At 33.9% G+C, this 22,362-nt stretch overlaps 1 protein-coding gene across 8 annotated transcripts in view; it reads left to right on the forward strand.

The window, feature by feature from the left end:
- The window catches only part of LOC143226342 (uncharacterized), a 158,635-nt gene that overhangs the window by 133,234 nt on the left and 3,039 nt on the right, over positions 1-22,362 (forward strand). For all 8 annotated transcript variants that reach the window (XM_076457187.1, XM_076457186.1, XM_076457188.1 and 5 more), the window contains one exon: positions 21,429-21,595. In XM_076457187.1, coding sequence (XP_076313302.1) covers positions 21,429-21,595 — 167 coding nt within the window. The remainder of the gene's footprint in view (positions 1-21,428; positions 21,596-22,362) is intronic.

The raw sequence follows: 22,362 nt of genomic DNA on the forward strand, positions 1-22,362 counted from the left end.
TGAAACTGTCGTTTTGAGTCTTGAAATGATGTATGATACATTTTTCTTTTAATAAGACGCTTTGTAACAGGTTGAGATATACTAGACAGCCTTAAATACATCGTACTAGACCGGTGGAGATGACTTGGTAATGCATAGTATTGCAGGAATAACGTGTGTTTGTAATGGATTATGCATTACTTTAAGTTTATACTGAAATCATTTTTTTCAACAATTAGATATTTACTCCAAGTGCTACAGAATGTGAAAACGAACAAGCGTGTTATTATGGTATACACATATTTCTTAGCCTTAGTGCACTGAAAGCGTCAGAAATGTGATATCGTTCATCACCTAAGAACTTAAGAGCTAAGAACTCTTAAATCGATTACACTGATGACTCATTGCCCAGTAAAACGTGCCAGGGACTGACTGTAAGCCTCTAAATAGCTATTAGGTGAAATAAAAAACATTCTTCGCAATATGTATTTACTGAGTGAGAGGTGATAAGACTAAGATACGGTCATTCGTAAGGATAGCTTTAGAACAACCCATTATATATATGTAAGTAGTCCATGTGAATTCTGTAACGTTTTTCAGTGATATATGTTGTGTTGCCCTTTTATAACCAATTTAGATTAACAGAAAGGCGGTGAAAAATAATGATTGTTTATTCATGTCGTTTTGTTTTCTTCTGGTAACCTTGTATGTCCCACATAAACAGTTTTACCTCCTGGTAAAAGAAATATGTTGCATCTGTACTACCTTTTTTGCTTAGCAACCAGTGGTACGTACTTTATTGGTGTTAGTGGTAGCAGGAAAAAAAAACAAACTTGCTGAAAGTCAGCATGATTTGGTTCCACCTGCATACTAATCTGCTGAAACACATCAACATTGTCAGTAGCTTCAGAAATATGTACACTATTCAGTAAGTTATATTATGAAGACAATTTTTTATCCTATATTTCGTGGTAAAGTAAAAGTGAAACTATACTGTAGTCTGGGATTTTCAGCTTCATGGCTTCTATCCCTTGAAAGATTAGACTAGTATATGTTGTATTGGACGAGACCTTTCGTATTAGGGTATTTTGCTACGGATGCTAACATGTTGGTAGCACATGTTTACAGAATACACACTACCCATGGTATTGTTCATTAATTAATTTTTCGTTCAACTAGTTAAGGTATTGAATCTCAATAGAAGTTTATCACTTAGATCGTTAACTCGGATGGCAAACACAGCTTATAATAAAGAAAAGCCTAGTCTGTAGAACACGCCACAATATAGGCTTCGAGATATTTGAAACTGCATTATTTAACTACTGCGTACATAGTGTCTTTCTACTAACATCTATATCAGATTGTCTATCAGTCATAGCTTTGAATACACACGAGTGTATATGTGGTTATATAAGGAGAATAATAGATGCATTTTATTGTGTGAATTGCATGTGTTCACTGGCTGAAACGAAAGTAAAACAATTAATTACACATTATTCAACATATTTTGTATCATTTCAAAAACTATATATGTGCTGTGCCATCTCATATCATATTCATTTGTTCACATGTTATATAGTTTACTTTTGGTAGACTTCTTGTTTACAATTTCCAGCTGGTAGTTTTTTTTAAGTAAAAATAGTTTTTCACCCGTAAAGCAAAATCTGCCCAAGACTAGAGTAAAATAAACTTTGTATATATGGTTGTTAGGTACCAAAATGATATCGAGTTTGATCAGATTTGCGTTCAACCTAAGTTTCTGTGTTTTGTAGGAAGAGGATTGATTGAATGTCTTTGTTTTTAATTATTATTAGTTCATTAAGACAATTTCAACGAGGGTTACTCATGCCACAGGTTTGGGACCATTTTTTTTTTCTATTAGTCCAAAATTAAGGATGGTTATTCGTGTCAGCCATTTTGTGACTTTGGAAGAATTCTTGAATCAGACAAACTATATGGTTTCTGGTGTGGAAATGTTCAAACAAACTATATGGTTTCTAGTGTGGAAATGTTTAAACAAACTATATGGTTTCTAGTGTGGAAATGTTGTGAGATTACATTAGACAGGACTGAAATGGAAATATCTGAAACATTTAAAGCCAGACCGAATTAACACTAATTATAACACAGTGTAGGGCCTCTTCTTTGTCTCCAACTACCAAGCCTTTTGAATACAACCCGAAAATATAAAACTTTGTCAAACTTCTCAAATATAGAACAGCGTAAATAATTCTCTAAATATGTGCACTATACATGTCCTTCCCCCCAAAAAACCAACAATTATTTGTATTGAAGTGTTTCGTACGTTTTCCATTCAGCGATCCAACTTTAAAAAGTAATCACATGGTTATAATTGACTGCAGATGTTTTATCTTATGTTTTTATTAAATTAAAATTGTGACAGAATTTAAAATATCTTTGTTCATTAATTCTGTTCAAAAAGTCCCCAATTGGTCAGAGATAAATTTACGAACTTAAAACGCTAAAATTGCAGGTTTTATTCCTCACGGTGGGCAGAATGCAAGTTGCTCATTGTGTTGATTTAAGAAAAGAACAATAACCTTTCAAAAAATTACTTCCGTGCCCCACGTGGATTGAATCTCTTTGAACGTCATTGTTTTGATTGCGTTTTCTCAAAGCATCAGTGAAATATAGAAGTGAAGATTCTTCGCATACTTTTCACCGATAGTATCCACCCTTTTCATATGCAGATAAAGTAGCCCGGCAGATGATCACGTTTTGTATTTTTTGTTTTTTCAAATGTTAAAGAAATTTTCGAAATAATTAACTTGTTTGTCTCGTTTAATTCTTTGTGCCCTTTATGTTGTAATCTTTTTTTTCTATACCACTGAAAAAATAGCCTGCTTGCTTTTGCTAGCAGTAGACAGTATCGTGGCTATATTATATATAAAGGTTTATGTGAATGTTTTTTTATTTAAAGATGCGATACGTCATTTCTGTATTTGTGGTTATCAGTTTAAGGATCCCTAGTTCCCTCCCACTTTCTAAAAGAACACTAATTTTGAGCTCTGTGTGAGTGTGTGCGCGCGCGTGCATGATGAATAATGACTTACGAAAGACTGAACACGTTGAAAGGGTTTCTATGGTCTGAATTTATATTGTTGGAAGACCAATATTTTCTCCCAGAGTCGACGTCCGTTAAGAACTAATGTTTCCTAAGTTTAATTTACTGCAGTAAACACATCACAAAACACGTGTTTAATCCAAACATTTAATCTCTGACGCTTTTTTTTTTAGTGTATTTATTACTGAAAGATATTGTACAAAGAAACGATACTGAATTATAGTTGTCTAGAGATGAAAACTTTGGCGATAGACGGCTGTAAGGTGTTGTGTAACTTCGTGTAACCCATTCTACCGCAACAGAGAAAGCATTGTAACTAAATGTAACTATGAAATTATTGTCCATGTTTAACGATGCAGAAAACTGACCTCTGTCACCCGCAAAAATATTGTGCCGAAGGTGGGCGAGTACTTGAAAGTTTACCCCATTTCTCGAAAAAAGAAAAAATATTGAGAAAAACCTTTGGCGTTTATCCAGTCATCAAAGACTGGAAGAAGAGCAGGAGAGAAAGTTCTAAGTCAGCTAGTACTCAAAATAGCAATGTATGTCATCTTGCAACAGCAGTATTACGTATAGCATCATCTTGTGCATCAAGCTGGAGGAAGATTGGTATTTTCTGGCGTAGTTAGCCACACGTATCACTTCCTTGTGGTGTACTTTCATCTTTACTCGTCTTCACGTCCAGCTAAGGGAACACAGACTTCCTTTTGTTAGCCGACGAGACCGTGTCAGCCCGCTTTTTCTTTTTATAATTTCGTGTAGTGGTCTTTGGTGGGTGAAAGTTGATATGAAACTGAATATAATAATTCCCCCAGCACGGCAGTACTGTTGATAAGAGGCTTCTTTCTTACCCCACTGCTTGATGGTGACCAGACATTAAGTGTATCTACACAGTTCAGCTCCTCTGGAAATTCTTTAAGGCGGGTTTTAATGCAAGTTAGGCAGCATTCTGTCTGCCGAATTGTGGTTTGAAGATTTTGGTGAGTAATTGATACTTTCGTCAGTGTTAATACAGATTGATTGGCTTTACGATAATTTCTGACTAGTATATATAATCCTGTTAGTTGTAACATTACTTAAATCTCTGGCAGGCAAATTCTACATCCTACGTACTCTTGTTTATTATTTACTGACTTGCATATCCGTAATTTTCTTGTATAGACGCTTAGCGTATTAATTATTCATCTCAGCAAATGGTCAAGACATGTGCAATTGTGTAATAAACCGTGAGTTTTCAAATGTGTCTATGTTATACAGATGTTATTCTGTAAGTATCAGTGTGCTCAGATACTACGGAGCTTGTAACAAGTAACATTATTAATCATTTTTTGTCCATCTCATTTCACTGCTCTTTTTATAATATATGATTTCCCAACTTAATTCGAGAAACCTGTGCGGTAAACCATAATTATATATTTTTGTTTTGTAAAGAAATAGAACCCATGATTATTCACAAATATTTCCGTTTTAAAATCCGGTTTTCTGAACGTACTCGTTTAAAACAAGTCCTTTCCTCGTTATATTTCGTTGTTATCGCAGTTCTCGTTAAGCCTAATTCTACTGTGATAGATTGTAGAGATACGTTAAAAGAAGTTAATGTAATATTTTATTTCTGATCCACGTTACGAAACCGTTTTGGGTAATGGTGGTTACTTGTTCAGAAATTCCAGTTAGTTTTTAAAACATCTTGTGGAGACATTTTTAGATAGTACAGCACCACAAATTTCTATTTCATACAAAGTATTTCTTTGTTAGTAAGCACAATTTCAGGCATTTCAAAATCCTACTTTCAGGGTTATAACATCTCAAACTCACCCCCAATAAACCAGGGTGGAGGCACTTGCTGTTTATTGAAGTAGTGTTCTTCACGCCTAGTAACTTGTATGTTTGTTGAGAAACATTGATTTGATATAGCATGTCAATCTAATCCGTCACTTTGCGATAACGTATATATCAAACCACACTTGTACTGCATAATGATAATAAATGTGTAATTAGATTGTCATTTATGTAATTGTTAACTATAACTTGTTCTTTTAATTGCCTCTACTGTAGTATGTGACATTTATTATATGTGACATTGGCATTGTGGTAGTTTGTCAGTATCATAACAACACGTCTACCTTAAATCACACCCATTGTACTTGTGATAGCGGATATTTACTTGGCATTATCGTATAGAGTGTCAGTATTATTCCATGCTTCGTAAATTGCCCCCTTACTTTTAACTAAGCGTTATTGGTGTTTGATTATATACGATAACCACATTTCCTACTGTATGTATTTTTCCTAATATGGAACTGTTATAGTAACGTTTGCTTGACAAGCCTATGACATTATAATCTTTTCGTCATTAGTTGGAATGTAGAAAAAACGTTTAGCGCCTTCTGACTGTTTTTCGTAATTAAAAACTTGGATAATATTTTCTTACGCGACTTTCTTGAATTGTATTTAGGGGTTTAACAATCAAAAGTTCTCGTGTACACAGTTTCCTATGTCATATTACGTTGTAGTTTATGAAATTCAAATTCCGAGGGAAAGTAGTTTTAAAATTGAAAGCTTAAGGTTACAAGTTCCGCTTATTTATTTAAAATACATCTAGCACGAGCCATCAATCTGTACGGAATCTAAGCGTCGATACTATTGTTTATTTTCTGATGTTACAATTTACTCTTTGGACGTAACTGGTTGTGGTCTCAGTAATAGAAGTTGTCATGAATTTAGATTTTTTTTTCATTATTCACCGCCCTGATTTTGAACTGACAGATTGATTTTTTGTCGTCTGACAGAATAAGAAGGGATAGTTAAAACTAATAAATATTTGAGATAATTACTTGTCCCTTTTAACCTTTTTAGGGCAATTTATGTTAGAAGTTTAACCAACTAGTGACTCGCTGTATACTTCTATCTATTCCTACTTCGGATCTAACTTACGAAGAGTGATCTAAAAATCTTGAAAATGTTAAGTAGTTACTGTAACGGATTTACCGATATACATTTATTTTAATACCTACGTGTGTTTCAGTTTGATGCATGTGACATGCATTGTTGAATGTGTATTGCGCAAGTCCCGCCTGTTTTATAAACTTGTAGAAAATTCTTGAGAATCAACAATACTTGTTGTACAAAAACTCTAGTTCGTTCTTGAACATTGTTGAACATTCTAGAAATTCGTGTTAAACAATGTAAACCAACATGCCAAGAGACAGTATTATTATTTTTATTATCAGTCAGCTACAGCCAGTGTACTTTAAGCCTTGGAAGCTATAATTGTGATTCACGCCTATCAGTTGAGAAAATTACGGAGTTTGACCAAAAACGTTTATAGATTTCGAACATTACAAATTGTTTAATTTCAGTGAATTAACTTTGGATGTTATTATTTCTACGAGGACATTAAATATATTTGCTGGGAGGTGTGACAATATAAACTCAGAATAAATTTGCACGTCGTGGACCAGGATCGTCGATAAAGTATTCAGTTCCAGACATGATACAAGACTCAGTATTGTCTGTACGTTTGTGAAGCTATTGTATATAAACCGTCATTTGTAATAACTATTAGTAATAACCTTTATTATAAATCGTATTATTGTTTGTATATTAAAATAAATCTGTGTCAAGGAAAAGTATATCAATTTTGTTGGCAAATATCATAAATTTGATACATGTTAACATTGAATTAACTTTTAAATTCAAATTTTCGGTTATTGGAAATCGTAATACGGTAACGTACGTAACATAATAAATCGGAGCCTCATCCGAGAAAAATTATAATAGGTTACATTATTTTTCATATATTGTACGTGCACATAATGTATTTTTGCTTCGTGACAGATTTGCGGTGCGTTTTTGGCTTAACGCAATAATTTCGAGTTTGATCCGAGCAGCGAATGCAGGGAATATAGCCATTGAATACCCCGGTATCTATATGTGGCATCCAAGACAATGTATAACATAATTGCGATCAGAAATGCGTGATTTGTAGTGTACTTTACAAAGTAATTTGTGATTCGATTTGTATTAATTCATGGATTTTAATGCGTAGCTTGCCACACTAAGGAATTTAAGAACCACATTTTATTTCGTTGCCCCAAAATCACGCTTCACACTTTGGGACCGTTGGTGCGATAAAAGAGTAATGATCAAATCCAGCTTTTTAAGTAAGGTATCGCAAAAGTTGGCGGAGGACGCTAGTGACTAATCTCCTTTGTCTACAAGTCTAAAACTGGGGACAGCTACACAATACGTAACGTAACTGAACTTTCAAACTACGTTCTTCGTTATACCCCGTAAAGAAGCCGCTATATTGTTGTTTTTCTAACACACATTAATTGCTCACAAGTTTAGAAGTTTAACGTTCGAAAGTCGAGTGAAACAAAAGTTGTGACGAATAAACTAAAATCGGGCCTCAATTTGTGCGGAAATAAATTTGTTGCTTAACTTGATTCAGTATTTGATTTCATGAACCCTAGCGAAAGGAAGATGAATTGACACGTCCTTGTTATACTTAAATAAAAATAACAGTGTAAGAATGTTTACATGCCTGTTCTGTCTTGGACGTCGTATGTTGAACAACAGGTCAAGTTAGATTTGTAGGAAGTAGAAATTTAAAAAAAACCGTCAAGCTCGTCCTACATATTCTATACACCTTTACGTCAGAGACGACGTTTGGAAATTTCAAATTACTTGTAAGTTAATTAGGAAATTTCAAACTACTTGTAAATTAATTAGGAAATAACCAGGATAAACCTGTAAGAAAAGAGAATAAGAAGAAAACGTGTTGCAAGCATTTGAAACTTGAGGGCGTATCTTTGCGTATGTTTATTGTATTTCGAAGGAACCTTTAATCTGATAATGAATTTGTAATTTCGTAACGTTTTTCAGTTTGAAGTCGATATAACATTCCAATTTGAAGTTGGTATTTTGTATGTGTGATTTTGTAAGATACTAGTAATTAGACTTGTAAAATTATTGATTGTGACTTCAAACACACCCACACCGTTGTGAGTATGACTATTACATGTAACAAACACATTTGTGTCGTAATAATAAAAATGGCTACGTGGTCCATACTTACTCGAAAAGTACGGAGCCCGGCATGGCCATGTGGTTAAGGCACTCGACTCGTAATCCGAGGGTGGCGGTTTCGGATCCTCATCACACCAAATGTGCTCGCCCTTTCAACCGTGGGGGTGTTATAATGTAATGGTCAATCCCACTATTTGTTGGTAAAAGAGTAGCCCAAGAGTTGGCGGTGGGTTGTGATGACTAACTGCCTTCCATGCAGTCTTACACTGCTAAATTAGGGACGGCTAGCGCAGATAGCCCTTGTGTAGCTTTGCGCGAAATTCAAAATAAATAAGCCAAACCAAAATTACGCAAACATTAATTTAAGCTATGACAACTTTGGCGTGCAGTGTGGTAATGTTTGTGAGTGTTATGTGTGTACTTACAAAACTATACAACGTAAGCGATCCGTTTTCGACTTTTTGGTCTTATGATGCGTTGTATTACACACACACTAGCGGGGTTCCGCTTAAATCCAGACAAGTCATTCAGCTAAAAATAATCTCGCGTTGGTAGATTATAGATTAACTTCGAGTACTGTAGCTCCAGTGGTGCACGTATCAGGACATAAATATATGTTTGCGCATGTAGAAACAGTCGTTTAATTAACAACGTCAAAGTACATACAAGTTTAGTATTCCTCTCCCCCCCCCCAGAACTTGTTTTGACTTTAATATAATTATAAAGCTGGATAATATTTTTAAAAACAAATGTCATCACCACGCGGTGGTATAGTATTTTTTTGTGGAAAAAAAAAGTGGGGTGGCTGTGCATGTGTTTATGCGAGTATTGCATTTTCCACAACGGTCTCAACAAGCTGGGTACAGAATATAACCCTTATTACATTAGTTACTGCTAAGTTTTGATTTAATTATCAGATTGATAGTAGGGATATTAGCTATCCTTATCCATCTACCCCTCCCACTTAGTCTGATGTCATTCATTGTAGCCACATTCTTGCGGTATATTCATTAATCTTAACACACACACACACACACACACACACACACACACACATAGATTACTTTCAATAAATAAAATAAAAATAATGAAATGGGTGTCACATTAGCTACTATGGACATTGGTTGTTTTTTTATCGTTCTTTGACAACTGCCTTCGAAAAGCCGTTGGTTATAAATAAAGCTCAGATATATTGTTGATAGACATGTTGTAGGTTTGGAAATATGTTTTCGGTCTGCCTTATAATTTTTTAATCTATTTTGAAACGTTTCCCTTGAAGAATCTTGAAATACAGTGGTTTTAAACGTGCTAAACATGTTATTTACAGTAGTATTTGCCTGTTATTAGCATTTAGCAATACATTGCGACTTTGGACCTTAATTATTTAAGTGTTTAAGTAAAAGTGTGGAAAAATTTGTTTCCACTGTGAAGTGTTCAGTAACAACAACTGGTTCGCTTCAGTGTTTATGGTTGTTGGAATATTTAGTTTTCATTTACGTTAATGATTCTAGCGAATACTACTAAGCTATTCAGTGGTTATTTATAGGTGATAAAGTGTAGTGTGTGTTTGTATATATGAACTCTAGTAACTGGTAGAAGGTCAAGCTTACTTGAACTTTATGTGATAGAGTTTAGTTTTATTCTTTACAAGCTGAGGTACCCGTCCTCTGTCCGGATTATGAACTAAAAAGCGTATGATAAATAACCCAGAAATCGTAACTTTTACTTTACCAGAATTTTTATATAAGCTTTTTAAGAACTCAATATGTTAGTGCTTGAAACGTGTTGTACACAGTGCGATGGTCAGGATGACTTTGAAGGAAAAGGTATCGGCAAAAACAGTGGCATTAGAATCTTTTTCTGTAACCCTCTTTCAACACCGTTTCTTAATGCCCTTCCACAGCTCTTCACGTGGTTAATTAGTAGACGGTCAATGGCTGCAGAAGTGTGGCACGGGTCAAAGTAGGACGTTGTTATAAGTAAAAAAATAACAAACAGCTCTTCATATCAACTTTATGGCGGGTGTTGACGGAAAAACTTCAGCTGCGTTTTTATATTATTACAGTAGTAGCGGCCATTATTTCATTATATTCTTCCACAGAGAATGCTAGCTCTGGCTCAGTCTGTGAAACGTTTCTGTGCCTTCACCTTCACACTGTATGTATGTTGCTATATATAGAAAATATAATATGAATTGGCACCACCTATGAATGTAATTAACGTTAACTTACGTTAAAGTTCATAAATGTTCAATAACAGCAATGTTGGGGGACGGAGGGAACTGTGAACACCCAATAACATGCCCCGCTTTGCAAACTATCATCCCACAAATTTTGGTTGAGAATGATGGCCCAACGACCTAGAAGTAGTTACATAACGGACACAGATTTTTGTGCTTTTTATACACACATATAATAGGCGAAACCAAGGTTATGTTTAATGTCAGTTTTAAAGGGTTATGGGTCTGTTTTTGTTTACTAACAGTGGAAAAAATGTCATGGCGGAATGTAGGACTTTCATAAAATAATATTTTCTTGGAGTAACAGGTCGTTTATGTGTATCGGGATTACTGTACTCCAGTTCTCAAATACTCAAGAACATAGACCTAAAATATTGATGTTGTGTAAAAGTGGTTTTGGAGCATCGCCACGTTACTACAGTCTATGTCATTACAACCAGTCATGTAGTATCCAAAGGCCATTCCTCTCTACTTATTTTTCATGATCCATATGGTGTACGAGACCAACATTTTCCCAGTGATCGTGTCAACAGTCTGATGTAACAAACATTGGTAAGTGCTGCTTCCTGCGACTGGACCGATATGTTTTCAAACATAATAGCATGAATAGCCGCTTTATTCACCAGTTGCTTGAGATATGCGACTGTTAAAGGGGTATGCAAAGTGACTTATGTCACTTATGCAAACGGAGATTATTCTTGATTATGTTAATGCTGTTTGTCTGTGGAACGAGAAAGACATTTGCCACTCAACTTTGTTTTCTTGCATTTTCACCTGTTAAAAGACACTGCACCTTACTTAGCACTACTGGGGGGAGAATTGTTGCATGACTGTTTCTGGAAGGTCATGGTGTGTGCCCTGTTTATCCTTAATATTTTTTCTTCATTGTTTTTTTCATTGCTGTTAAATGTAACGGATATACAATCGTGTAAATTCTAAAACACTGATCTGAACACACATTTATGATTACAGTGTATGATTATTTTGAATCGATAAAGCCGTTACATACCCTTCCTAAAAGCGATCACTTTACAGTGATTTGTTCGTTGTTAAGCGCAAATGTACACAGTGGGCTGTGTTCTATGTCGACCATGAGTATTAAAACCCAGTTTTTAACGGTGTGAGTTCTTAGACTTACCACTGAGTTACAGGGGTGGCTATCTACAAAATTCCAAGTAATGTTAAATTGTAGTCCTGATACATGCCGTTCCACCAATACTTTGCACCGTCTGTGACTGTCTCTTTATTTCCTGTATTGCATGTGCAACACCACAATATACAGTAGGCTTCCAGGTCTTGTGTCAATCAATATCAGTTAATGTTTAACGACAAGAAGGATTTTCCTTTGTACATTTTGTCGGAAATTGAGTTATCCAGAGAATACGAACAAGTACTAACAAGTATCTTCAAGACAAGGTAGATCTCATAACTTCTCGTTAATATTGTTGTCAAGACGTTAGTTTGTTTTCAGCATCCGGGCAATAAAGATCATATAGAAACCGAACTAGTCACATAACAATGATTGCCTTCTCTTTGTCGAAGCCATACATAAATTTCACTGTCATACCGGATAGTTAGCAAAAAATGAACATTTTCTTTCGCCAACCCAGTAGGCAAAATGAAAGGACTAATTATTAGGAATCTTTGTTCTATAGCGTTAATTAAAAATACTTCATTTTTACTGTCTGCCAAGAGATGTACAGATATACACAACTGGTGACAGTACTCTGCTTCGTGGCATTAATAATAATAACATTTTTCATATATTAGAATAAGAATTATTTGTTCTTGCTGTTTCCGCACAGATTGGCAAACATTCTATAAACATAATTCATGATCTTTCATGCAGTGGATAGATATTGTTTTTACTGTCTTACAAACGCGTAGTTAATCACACATGACCCTTCGTATGACTACCCCCTTCATCCCATTTAATTCCAGCAAAATGTATACATTTACAAGCTCTATAACATGGGGATTGCACATAAACCTAATATGGGTTTTTAATTTATTTTTTCACATGGTACTTTATTAGGTATTAATATAATTTTTTAAATTTAAGATTGACAAAAAATTGTTCGTTTTGTCGGATTTCGCGCAAAGCTGTGCAAGATCTCTGCCCTAATGGGACACGAATGACAGCTCCATAGTCTGGTAAGTTAATTACTGGGCCGTACTCTGAAAAATAAGAGCAAAAATAATCCTATTAGCAACTGCTACCTTGGTAATACATGCGAATCTAACACCGATAAATCCGTTTAAGAAAGATTCGAATTATAAATGATCATTTACGGTTAAGCATCATAAACTAACGAGTGAATGAGATTTGATTATCAAGTTCTTCATGAGTAACGAAAAATGTGGAAGAAATGTTATACTTGTGTGAACTAAACATAATATTGTTTAATATCAAAAGGCTGAATACTGCTAGTTTTAGATTCGAGAAGACAAGAATTATCTTGTTCTAACCACTTTTACAAACTTTTAAACTTAAATGCTATGGTGTTTGTGCACTGTGCTACTTGCGTAGCGCCATCTTTGCACTGGTTTGATTAGGAGACTTTAAGAGGCTGACTTATTCTACGTGGCCTTGTTAAAAACCAGAACTCGTGAAATGTAATACCGCATATCTCTCTGTATGTATCAAAATTGTCACGTTGGCAAATGTGTAATTAGTTCTTCGGAACAACAAGAAAAAGTGTTAATATAGATGTGTGTTCCAAATGTATATCGCATTTCTAAATAAACCTTATTAAACTTGTGACAGGTAAAGATTATTTATTGAACTATCCGACTATCTTACAAGCATATTCTTGTGAACTTTTGTAAATTTCAGGAATTGCTCACTGATAATTTTGAAAGGTTATAACGCTAAAATTCAAGGTTCGATACTCACTCTGACATTACATGTGGCCCAATGCGTAATTTTGTGCATAACAACAAGCACATTGTGTATTTACACACATACATGTATCTATATGGATTTCCTATTTTACGTTTTTATGCGAATGAGCATAGCGCCATAATGATATATTACACCAATTCTGACGAACTTTTTGTATTATTGAAGGAATTTCTAAAAGTTTCCTATCTCTTTTTTTAAGTATTAACTGACCTATTTTCGCACTGAAAAACACCAAAAACTCGTTTTTATATATATGTGTGTGTATTCGTTTATTGAGGTACACACGTCTGCAAAATTACTCGTCTACTTATATAATTGATTCTTGTTACAGCTTTCAAGGCCTATTATTGTTTGAGGAACCAGTGTAAAAGGAACTCCCGTTACGTTCTGAAATATCTGTAAGCAACTGATAAAATGTGATGTATTGCACGCATCTCATGGGAAAGTCCTCTCACTGTACAGAAGGTGTGAAATGTTGTGAGTTTTATAGAAAAGTCCTCTCACTGTACAGAAGGTGTGAAATGTTGTGAGTTTTATAGGAAAGTCCTCTCACTGTACAGGTGTGAAAGGTTGTGTTTTATAGGAAATTTTCTTCCATGTCTAAAAGTTGAAAGACCCGTGTTTTATTATATTAGATGTGTTTTATGATATAATACGAAGATGCATATTTTTGGACAGCGATTTGTGTCCATTATGAAATAAGATGTTGATAAGTTCCAGTTAGATGTGCGAGGACCAAAGGGTTAATTAATATAGTGTATGAAACCAAACTGTTTGGGAGATATATACACACTTAAGCGTGTAGGTCATTTTTTATTTCAGTAACTGTACACCGCCGTAATAATTTCTGCTTGTAGATTACTATATATATAAACATAGATGCACTTAAGTAAAACGTCAGAACTCCAAATTTAATTTGTTATCAAGCTGCGATAACTTGCCCACAATTTAATGGAACGTAACGCAGTCCATGCAGTCATTTGATCGACATGTGTTGGCTTCTTCGACTTTTCTAGATGTAAACACTCGAACAGAACTAGTAACGTAAGTAAACCGCACAAACAAATCAGTTAGATACAGGACTGAAAGAATAATGTCTACTTTTAAGATTCATGATACGAAGAAATTAGTATTATAAAAAGTATATACCTTTAACGTTTTATATTAAGGTTATTTGTTAAACCTAATAACCCCTACTAGTCTTGTGTTTTAGTAAATTAAATCAGTACCATTCTTGTAAAAAAACAAACTGTGCGTGTCTCTGCTTACCTAAGACGCACAGAAATGGGCAGACCAACTGCACTTTCAATTGCATCGCGCAAATTTAATTGCAATAAGCAAAGTCGCGGATTGCTCATGTGATATAACTGAATCTCAGAGTTAACGAGCTGACTTCGAATCGATGCTTTACCACTGGTTATTTCCTACATTTTAAGTTATGGTTGTATCTTACTTTGCGGACAAATGCGTTCGCCCATTTTGGCGAGTTTTTCGTATAGAGTGTTGTAATAGGGAAAAAAACAAAAGGTCTGTGTGTAATGCTGTATGTGAGCCCTTCTCGTAATGAACGGGATAAAAATAAGTCGGTAATTTGAAGGTTAATTTCTTTCAACTAGTGTAAATATATGATCACAGTTTTATTCATTTTTGTGGTTTTAATCACCGTTGGACGAACGTGAATCTGTAAATATTACACAAGGCCGACTTTGACAAGCATCTAGTCTTAGATTTGCTGTGGCTTAAGATTTTATTAGGACATAAAGTATGGTTTTGTGTCTTCTTTTATTTCCAGTTAAAACTTACGAAATCAAGAACATACTTGTTCGGGGATGATATTTTTATTTGTGAGAGGTCACTCGGTATATACTTCCCTTCCTTCCAAAGTATAACTTGATATAGTTCGCTAACTTCTGATTTTGCCGATAAATGTGAGCAAATGTGTAAAAATATTACTCCAATAAAACCCCTTTATAGTTTGTTGGCATCTACTAATCCTGCCTTGTCGCTGTTTCGAAAAAACACACAAAAAACTTAAAAATAACGTCTTTCAGCTGTCTTGACTTGTAAACAAAACTAAAAGCTCTTGGAACTCGATTCCAGTTTGTATTGTAGAACAGACTTCAAGCATTTTCTTTCTCAGTTTAATTCAATCTGTAAGGAGATTTTGCGCCGTTGATTGATACGTTGTTCATGCACGGGATCTGTCTTCATTATGATAGCACCATAAAACACTCTTTTGTTTTTTCTTTCATGGAGAGAAAAGCACTGAATTATCTCGCATCACACGTTGTTGTTGTTTTACTCTTCGAGTTTGTATGTTTGTTTCAATTTGAAAAGTTCGTAACTTTCAAAACAAATTTTACAGGGGCTGTAACATTTTTGCACTGTAACATGAAGTTTATGAAAAAGCGCATCTCGTGAGATTTTTCAGTAAAATTATATATGAAAATAATTTATTTACTAAGTGTCTGCTTTCCAGCTGTATCTAGTTTTATCAAATAATGTTATTTTTTAAAATTAAAGTTAGGAGGTACTATTCACTGTAAGAAGATCCACGTATGTTTCTTCTCTCTCTCTTTAAGAGTAGCACAAGAGTTGGCGGTGAAGACGAGCTGCATTCCCTCCGGTTTCACAATGCTAAAATAGGGACGGCTAGCTCAGATAACCCTCGAGTAGCTTTGCGCGAAATTCAAAACAAACCAAACTTGTAGACACTGAAAAACAAAACAACAAAAACATTTGGAAGTGCTAGTTTAAGTTGTAATGTAGTTATTTTGCATCTGTCATTATCAATGAGTATGGTCATATATAGCTTGTTTATTCTTCAGAAAGCATTCAGTCATTACGTGATAGATATACAAACAATAGTCACTATTATACAACCATATTACGTCATTTTCTGAGAATACTGTTAAGACGACAAGGAAGCTTGCCGAAAATGTGTTGCCTACTCTTTTAAGAATTTGGAACTGTTCAGGATTTTTCAAGCTTTGACTTTTTCATCTTTTCGTGTTTTTTTAGCTTTCTCTATTTTCGGATCCCGTCTGAGTTGCAGTTTTAAGCTTCAACCCGTGTGGACTTACACAGAAAGAGAAGGAAACAGAAAAATATTTCTTAAATAGAAAGGGGATTAACTACATATCTACATTTACATGAAAGCTAAAAAATCTTGACAACCGAAAAATATAATCTAAAAAGTTTCTACTCTTTTGTTGAATATTAAGAAGTTGCATGACAGTTTCTTTTTCATGGTCATAACATTCAAGACGAGATGTCCGAGAGTAAAAACATTTGTGCCCTTGTGCCAACCTTGTCTCTCAAACAGCATAAGCGATTTTATCGTATTTCGTTAACTAAATAACCTTTATAAACAACAACAACAACATTTTCTGAGATCAAAATAATAATACAGTTATTGTAATTTTAAAATCACAGTAACTTGTTTAACTGTCACGCAAACAAAAACGTATAAATTAATGAATTTTCATAACAAGATATGGGCAAAATTGTCGGTTATCATTTAACTTGGGGTTGGGGGATTCCTTATAATTAATCTTTTCAGAGAGTTTAGGGCCCGGCATGGCTAGGTTGTTAAGGCGCTCGACTCGTAATCTGAGGTCGCGGATTCGAATCCCCGTCACACCAAACATGCTGGCCCTTTTATCCGTGGGGCCGTTATAATGTGGCATACAATCCCACTATTTGTTGGTAAAAGAGTAGCCCAATAATTGGCGGTGCGTTGTGATGACTAACTGCCTTCCCTCTAGTCTTACACTGATAAATTAGTGACGAGTAGTGCAGATAACCCTTTTAGCTTTGCGCGAAATTTATAAAACAAACAGAACAAGAGTTTAGGTTGATCGACAAGATCGTTAACTTGTCTGTTTACAGACTCGGCATGTAGGCTTATAGAATGGCTCTAATTTTTTTGTTTGTTTTTTTAAATTGAGGTCTGGTGTTTTTGATGGATGTATTTGGCCACGCCATTAATTTACTCTATCCTTGCCTAAAAAGAGTTTCAAGTTGAGGGTAGGCTGGTAGAGATGTAAGTTAAAATCAATCTTTTCTATCCTGCCTAAAGAGTTTCAAGTTGAGGGTAGGCTGGTAAATGTCGATGAGTAATAAAATCGAGTTAATAATAAGGAAAACTAATTCTGCCTAAAAGAGTTTCAAGTTGAGGGTAGGCTGGTAGAGATGTCGATGAGTAATAAAATCAATCGTTAATAATAAGGAAAACTAATTCGCTGGCGCTGGTAGAGATGTCGATGAGTAATAAAATCGAATCGGATTTTCGCTGGCGCCAAAAAATATAGTTAATAATAAGGAAAACTAATCCTGCCTAATAGAATTTCAAGTGCCACGGCTGTTGAAAGTTTCCTCTTGTTTTGACTGTCGTGCAAACAAAAATACATTAATTGATGACTTTTCATAAAAAGGTATAGCCAAAATTGTTATCATTTGACTGAGTTTTGTTGTTTTTTCTTGAGGGGAAGGGGATGATTCCTTATAATTAGTTTTTTTTAGAAGAGTGTTTAGACTGACCGATAAGATTATTAACTTATCTGTTTCTTTCCATTGTATCTATCTGGTCGTGTATTGTATACCGAGTCCTTTAACTAAGGTTAGCTGACAGCTTTCTGCTATTTTTACCCACACGTGGGCTACGAGCCGCCTGCCAACCAGGTTGGTAAGCAAGGATGGGTAAGCAGGTTGGAGTGAGTTCCGAGAGCTTCTTTCCCAAATATTTATAACTTCTTTTTTTTTTATTACGCATGTTGTTATTGTTTTTTTTGTGTGGAGTACTTCAAATAGGAATGAGTTTAAAATATTCGGATAATTCTTCAGAGGATAAATTTTACTCTGAACAATATTCAAGTGCTCAAGTACAGAACTTAAAACTAAGCTCCTTTTGATGTTTAGTTAAATACCGCCGTTCCATACTGAACTGACGAAGCAAGCAACTCCCGTAGTTCTCTAATAATATCAACCGGAAGTGGATGTCGTTATTATAAAACGGTCTTTGGAACTACTCCAAAACTTAAAACAACATAGATAAACTGTAGAAACAGAAAGTAAATATGCTAACCAACCTTGCTGTGTGCACATGATATGTGTGGAAAATTAATATCAGCTTGTGTGATACAAAACAAAACACACCGTGATGCTAGAAAGAGAAGAACTACTGCTTTTATTGTGGAAAAAAACAACATCGTAACCAACGTAATACCGCGCAAGAGAAACTAATGCTTTTGTTGTTATTGTTAGTAAAATACACCGTAACCAATTTAATATCACACAATATAAACTAATGTTTCTTTGTTGTTATTGTTGCTTATCGTAAAACACACTGTTGGTTGGTTTAGCGTTTTATGGCGCAAAGCAACTAGGCTATCTGCACCAATGTAATACAACACAAGAATATTAGTGCTTTTTGTTGGTGCTGCTGTGGTAACTTAATATTAGACAAGAGAAACTAGTGTTGTTGTTTTTTAATTTCTGATTTCAAAGTACACCATAACCAACTTGGTATCCACTAGGCATTGTACTTTTATTTATTTATTTTTGCACTACCAGACAAAACCCCAAACAATATGATGTGAAACCAGAAAACAATGCCTTTTTAATTCATAGTGGCAAACTCAGCACTATAAATAACTGTTTCAGATTAAATGTAGGAAAACGTAATCTGTTTGTTGTAAAGAAAAAACTGTAAATTGCTCAACAAACTACAACAATCATGATGTCTGAGTAAAGAAAGCCACATTTCTTAATATAAAAACAACAAAATATTGCATGCAGTCTAAATACACCATCACTTGGGTTCTTTGTAATAAGTGTCAATAAAAACTAATTGTAACCCATAGGATTTGTTGTTGAACATTGGCAATTTAGAAAATATAACTTGAATATCTCTATACTTTTCATTGCTTTCAATACAAGAGAAGTTGTATGTGCCTTTAACCAAACAAAATCTGTATTTTATTTCTTTTTGTTGGTTTTGTGATATTCGTAATAAAAATTAGATATGTTTCTATCAAATGAGGAAAAACTTATTATTCTTATTATTCTATGGTATTAGTAATGAAAACATTTTTATTGTGTCACTGAAAATTTAATTTCATGTGATAAAAATAAGACATCAATATATTTTGAACTAGTACTGTGATAAAGAAAATTGTAGTTGGGAAATTAGCCCAATATATTTAATGTTTGGCTATTTTCATTAGCTTGGTATTTGAATTTTTGGACATCTGTCTAAAGCAAGCAAGTTTAATGTAAAAAAAAAAAAAAGGTTAAAATTTGATTTCTCATGGAGCTTTTAAATTTTAGTTGGTAAAACAGATCTTCAGTTTAAAGTTTTATGCTAGCTCCTGAGTAAACTGCTCACCTTATATTTTTCAAAATTAAAGTTGTTTTGAAAGCTAGTGCAATGATTTACTATGACAAAACCTAGGAACATATTTCTATCCTGTAAATGTTCTAATGATTTTAAAATATGACAATAAATACACATTATAGCTATAAATAACCACAGGTTTTGATGTGTTGGGTGGTTTAAATTGGTTTTACATTTCACTACTAGGTTATGTAAATACACTTAAAGCACTTACCAGTAGTGAAGGATAGGTTTATGTGCAAGCTAAAATAGACTGGTAACTTAAAGCTGTAAGATACACACATTTAAAAAGAAAAGAAAAAAAATCCAAAAATGAGGCTAGAAAAAGCTTCTTTTAGTGGTTTACTTAGACTCAGAAAATAACTTCCATTGTCATCTGTTATTTAACAGATCAGTTATTTTAATACATCAAGATCTTATGTAAACAGAATAGTGGTAACTTGTATATTATGTATATTTTTTGTTCATCAAAATCAATTAATTATAACTTTAGGAATGTGCTTTAGGTCACTGTAATAGCCATTTTCACTTGTAATAATTTGTTTGTACTCTTACCAATATTTTGTATCATTTTACGATCCTGAATCTCTCTTCATTTGTTCAGAAACTTTTAATATTGTTTCCAGAATAGAGACATGAATAAAGATAACCTAATGCTCTCAACTTGCACACTTTATTTTTCATACATAAAAAAAAAAGGCTGGTGGTAGTATTACTTATGTATGAATGGCTTGGATTATTTGTTGAAATATTTCAATAGGTCATCAGAACTTTACAATACTATACAGTGTTTTCTTTTATTACAATAACTGTGTAATGACCAGGTTATAAGTTGTGGGAATGTTTGTAAATATCATCACAAAAGTTTGAATTTCTTGTTCTCTTTTTTTGCTTTTTGTTTTATCACATGATAACTCAAAAAAATCAAAACAATAGTGCCATTCAATTTCACAAAACTGATATAGTTTCAAATGGATTATTCCTTTTACAAGTGTTATTAGTAATTAATAATCATGCTTCTAGTGTAAATAAAGTTATTACCCCTGAAAGTTAGCTTTCTTTCATAAATTTAGTGTTCCTTTAAAAATCTTAAATACAGGATGAAACAGGACTTACCAGTTAGTAATAGATAAACAATAAATATTACAGTTGGAATCTCAGTGTACTTAGCACTTGATTATAAATACAGCATTCTTGTGTATAGTTAAACATTGCATTAAAAAAAAAAGCATCCAAGTGAAGAAAAGTTTTCGAAAAAGGAAGTAATTGTAGAGATGTCTAATATCAATCTTTCAAAAATAATGCAAATCTTTCCTACATATCACTGGCAAGAATTAATGTATTGCAGTATACACATAGTTATTCATTTACAACTGAGTTTAATGTATCTTATTTTTGTTAACTTTGTACTGCAGTATGTGCCTGTGTTAATATTTCTTTGTTTGGAAAGTTTTTCTTTACTTGTAACTATTGTACTGACAAGAACTTCATAAAGTAATTTATTAACTTTCTTAAAAGTAATTTAATCAGTGTTATTTTTAGATAAAGTTAGACATTAACCTTAATCATTATTAATCTTATTCTGGGAAGAAAAAATCCATTAAGAATACTATAAAGTTCTAAGAAAATCAAATTACTGAAAATCACTTTGATTAGCAGGAAATTAGATTAATAATAACTTCTTTACTGGAATTTGAAATTATAGTATTTGTTAGAGGTTTATAATAGTTTGTGAATTTCCATACAGATGCAATTAACTTTTATATGTGTGTGTATATATATATATAGATAGAAGAATCTCCTAGAAGGTCCCAAAGATGGCGTAAGAATAGTGATTCTACTTCTCTGAACTCTGGATCTGAGAAGAAAGGTCTAGGATCAGCACTTTTCAATAGATGTTCTGGAGTTTCAGTTAAAGACCACCAGTTTCAATCCAAAGAAGAATCTTGTGACTCTCAGGTAAGTGTATTTTATATTTTTGTGACAAATTCTTAATTAGGGTTAAAAGAACATTGACTATCAAAATATTGAAGAGAAAATTCTGTAAGTATATACTTCACAGTTAAGTTAGTGTAAATAATTTCTCTTTGGAACATTACTTGTTGATCACTGATTTCTTGAATGTGATGAAATGCAAGTAGTGAAGGTTCTCATAATATTAAAGTAGCAGAGTAAGGAATATTGTGTAAAGATATAAGGCTTCACTAACCTACAGCTCTTTAACTTTTTAAAGGGCATTTCAACAGATTGAATTACAACAGTATTCCTAAGTCTGCTTTTTTATAACATTAAAGGAATATTGTATAACCAGTTCCCTGTTCAATTTTAAATGAAATTGTATCAAACTATAAGAAAATACGTATGATTGTTTGTTTTGAATTTTATGCAAAGCTACTCGAGGGCTATATGCACTAGCCATCCCTAATTTAACAGTGTAAGACTAGAGGGAAGGCAGCTAGTCATCACCACCTACTGCCAACTCTTGCGCTGCTCTTTTACCAATGAATAGTGGGATTGACCATCACATTATAATGCCCCCATGGCTGAAAGGGCAAGCATGTTTGGTGCGACCAGGATTCGAACCCTCAGATTACGAGTCGAACATCTTAGCCCACCTGCCCATGCTGGGCTCAATAGGTATGAGCAGATAACTGGAAAGGTTACAGAGGCTAAACTAGTTAATTTCTTCTTTTTTTTTTACCAAATTTGTTAATTTTCTTTCAAGT

This window comes from Tachypleus tridentatus, chromosome 9 (genome assembly GCF_004210375.1).
Source record: "Tachypleus tridentatus isolate NWPU-2018 chromosome 9, ASM421037v1, whole genome shotgun sequence".
Lineage (NCBI taxonomy): Eukaryota > Metazoa > Arthropoda > Merostomata > Xiphosura > Limulidae > Tachypleus > Tachypleus tridentatus.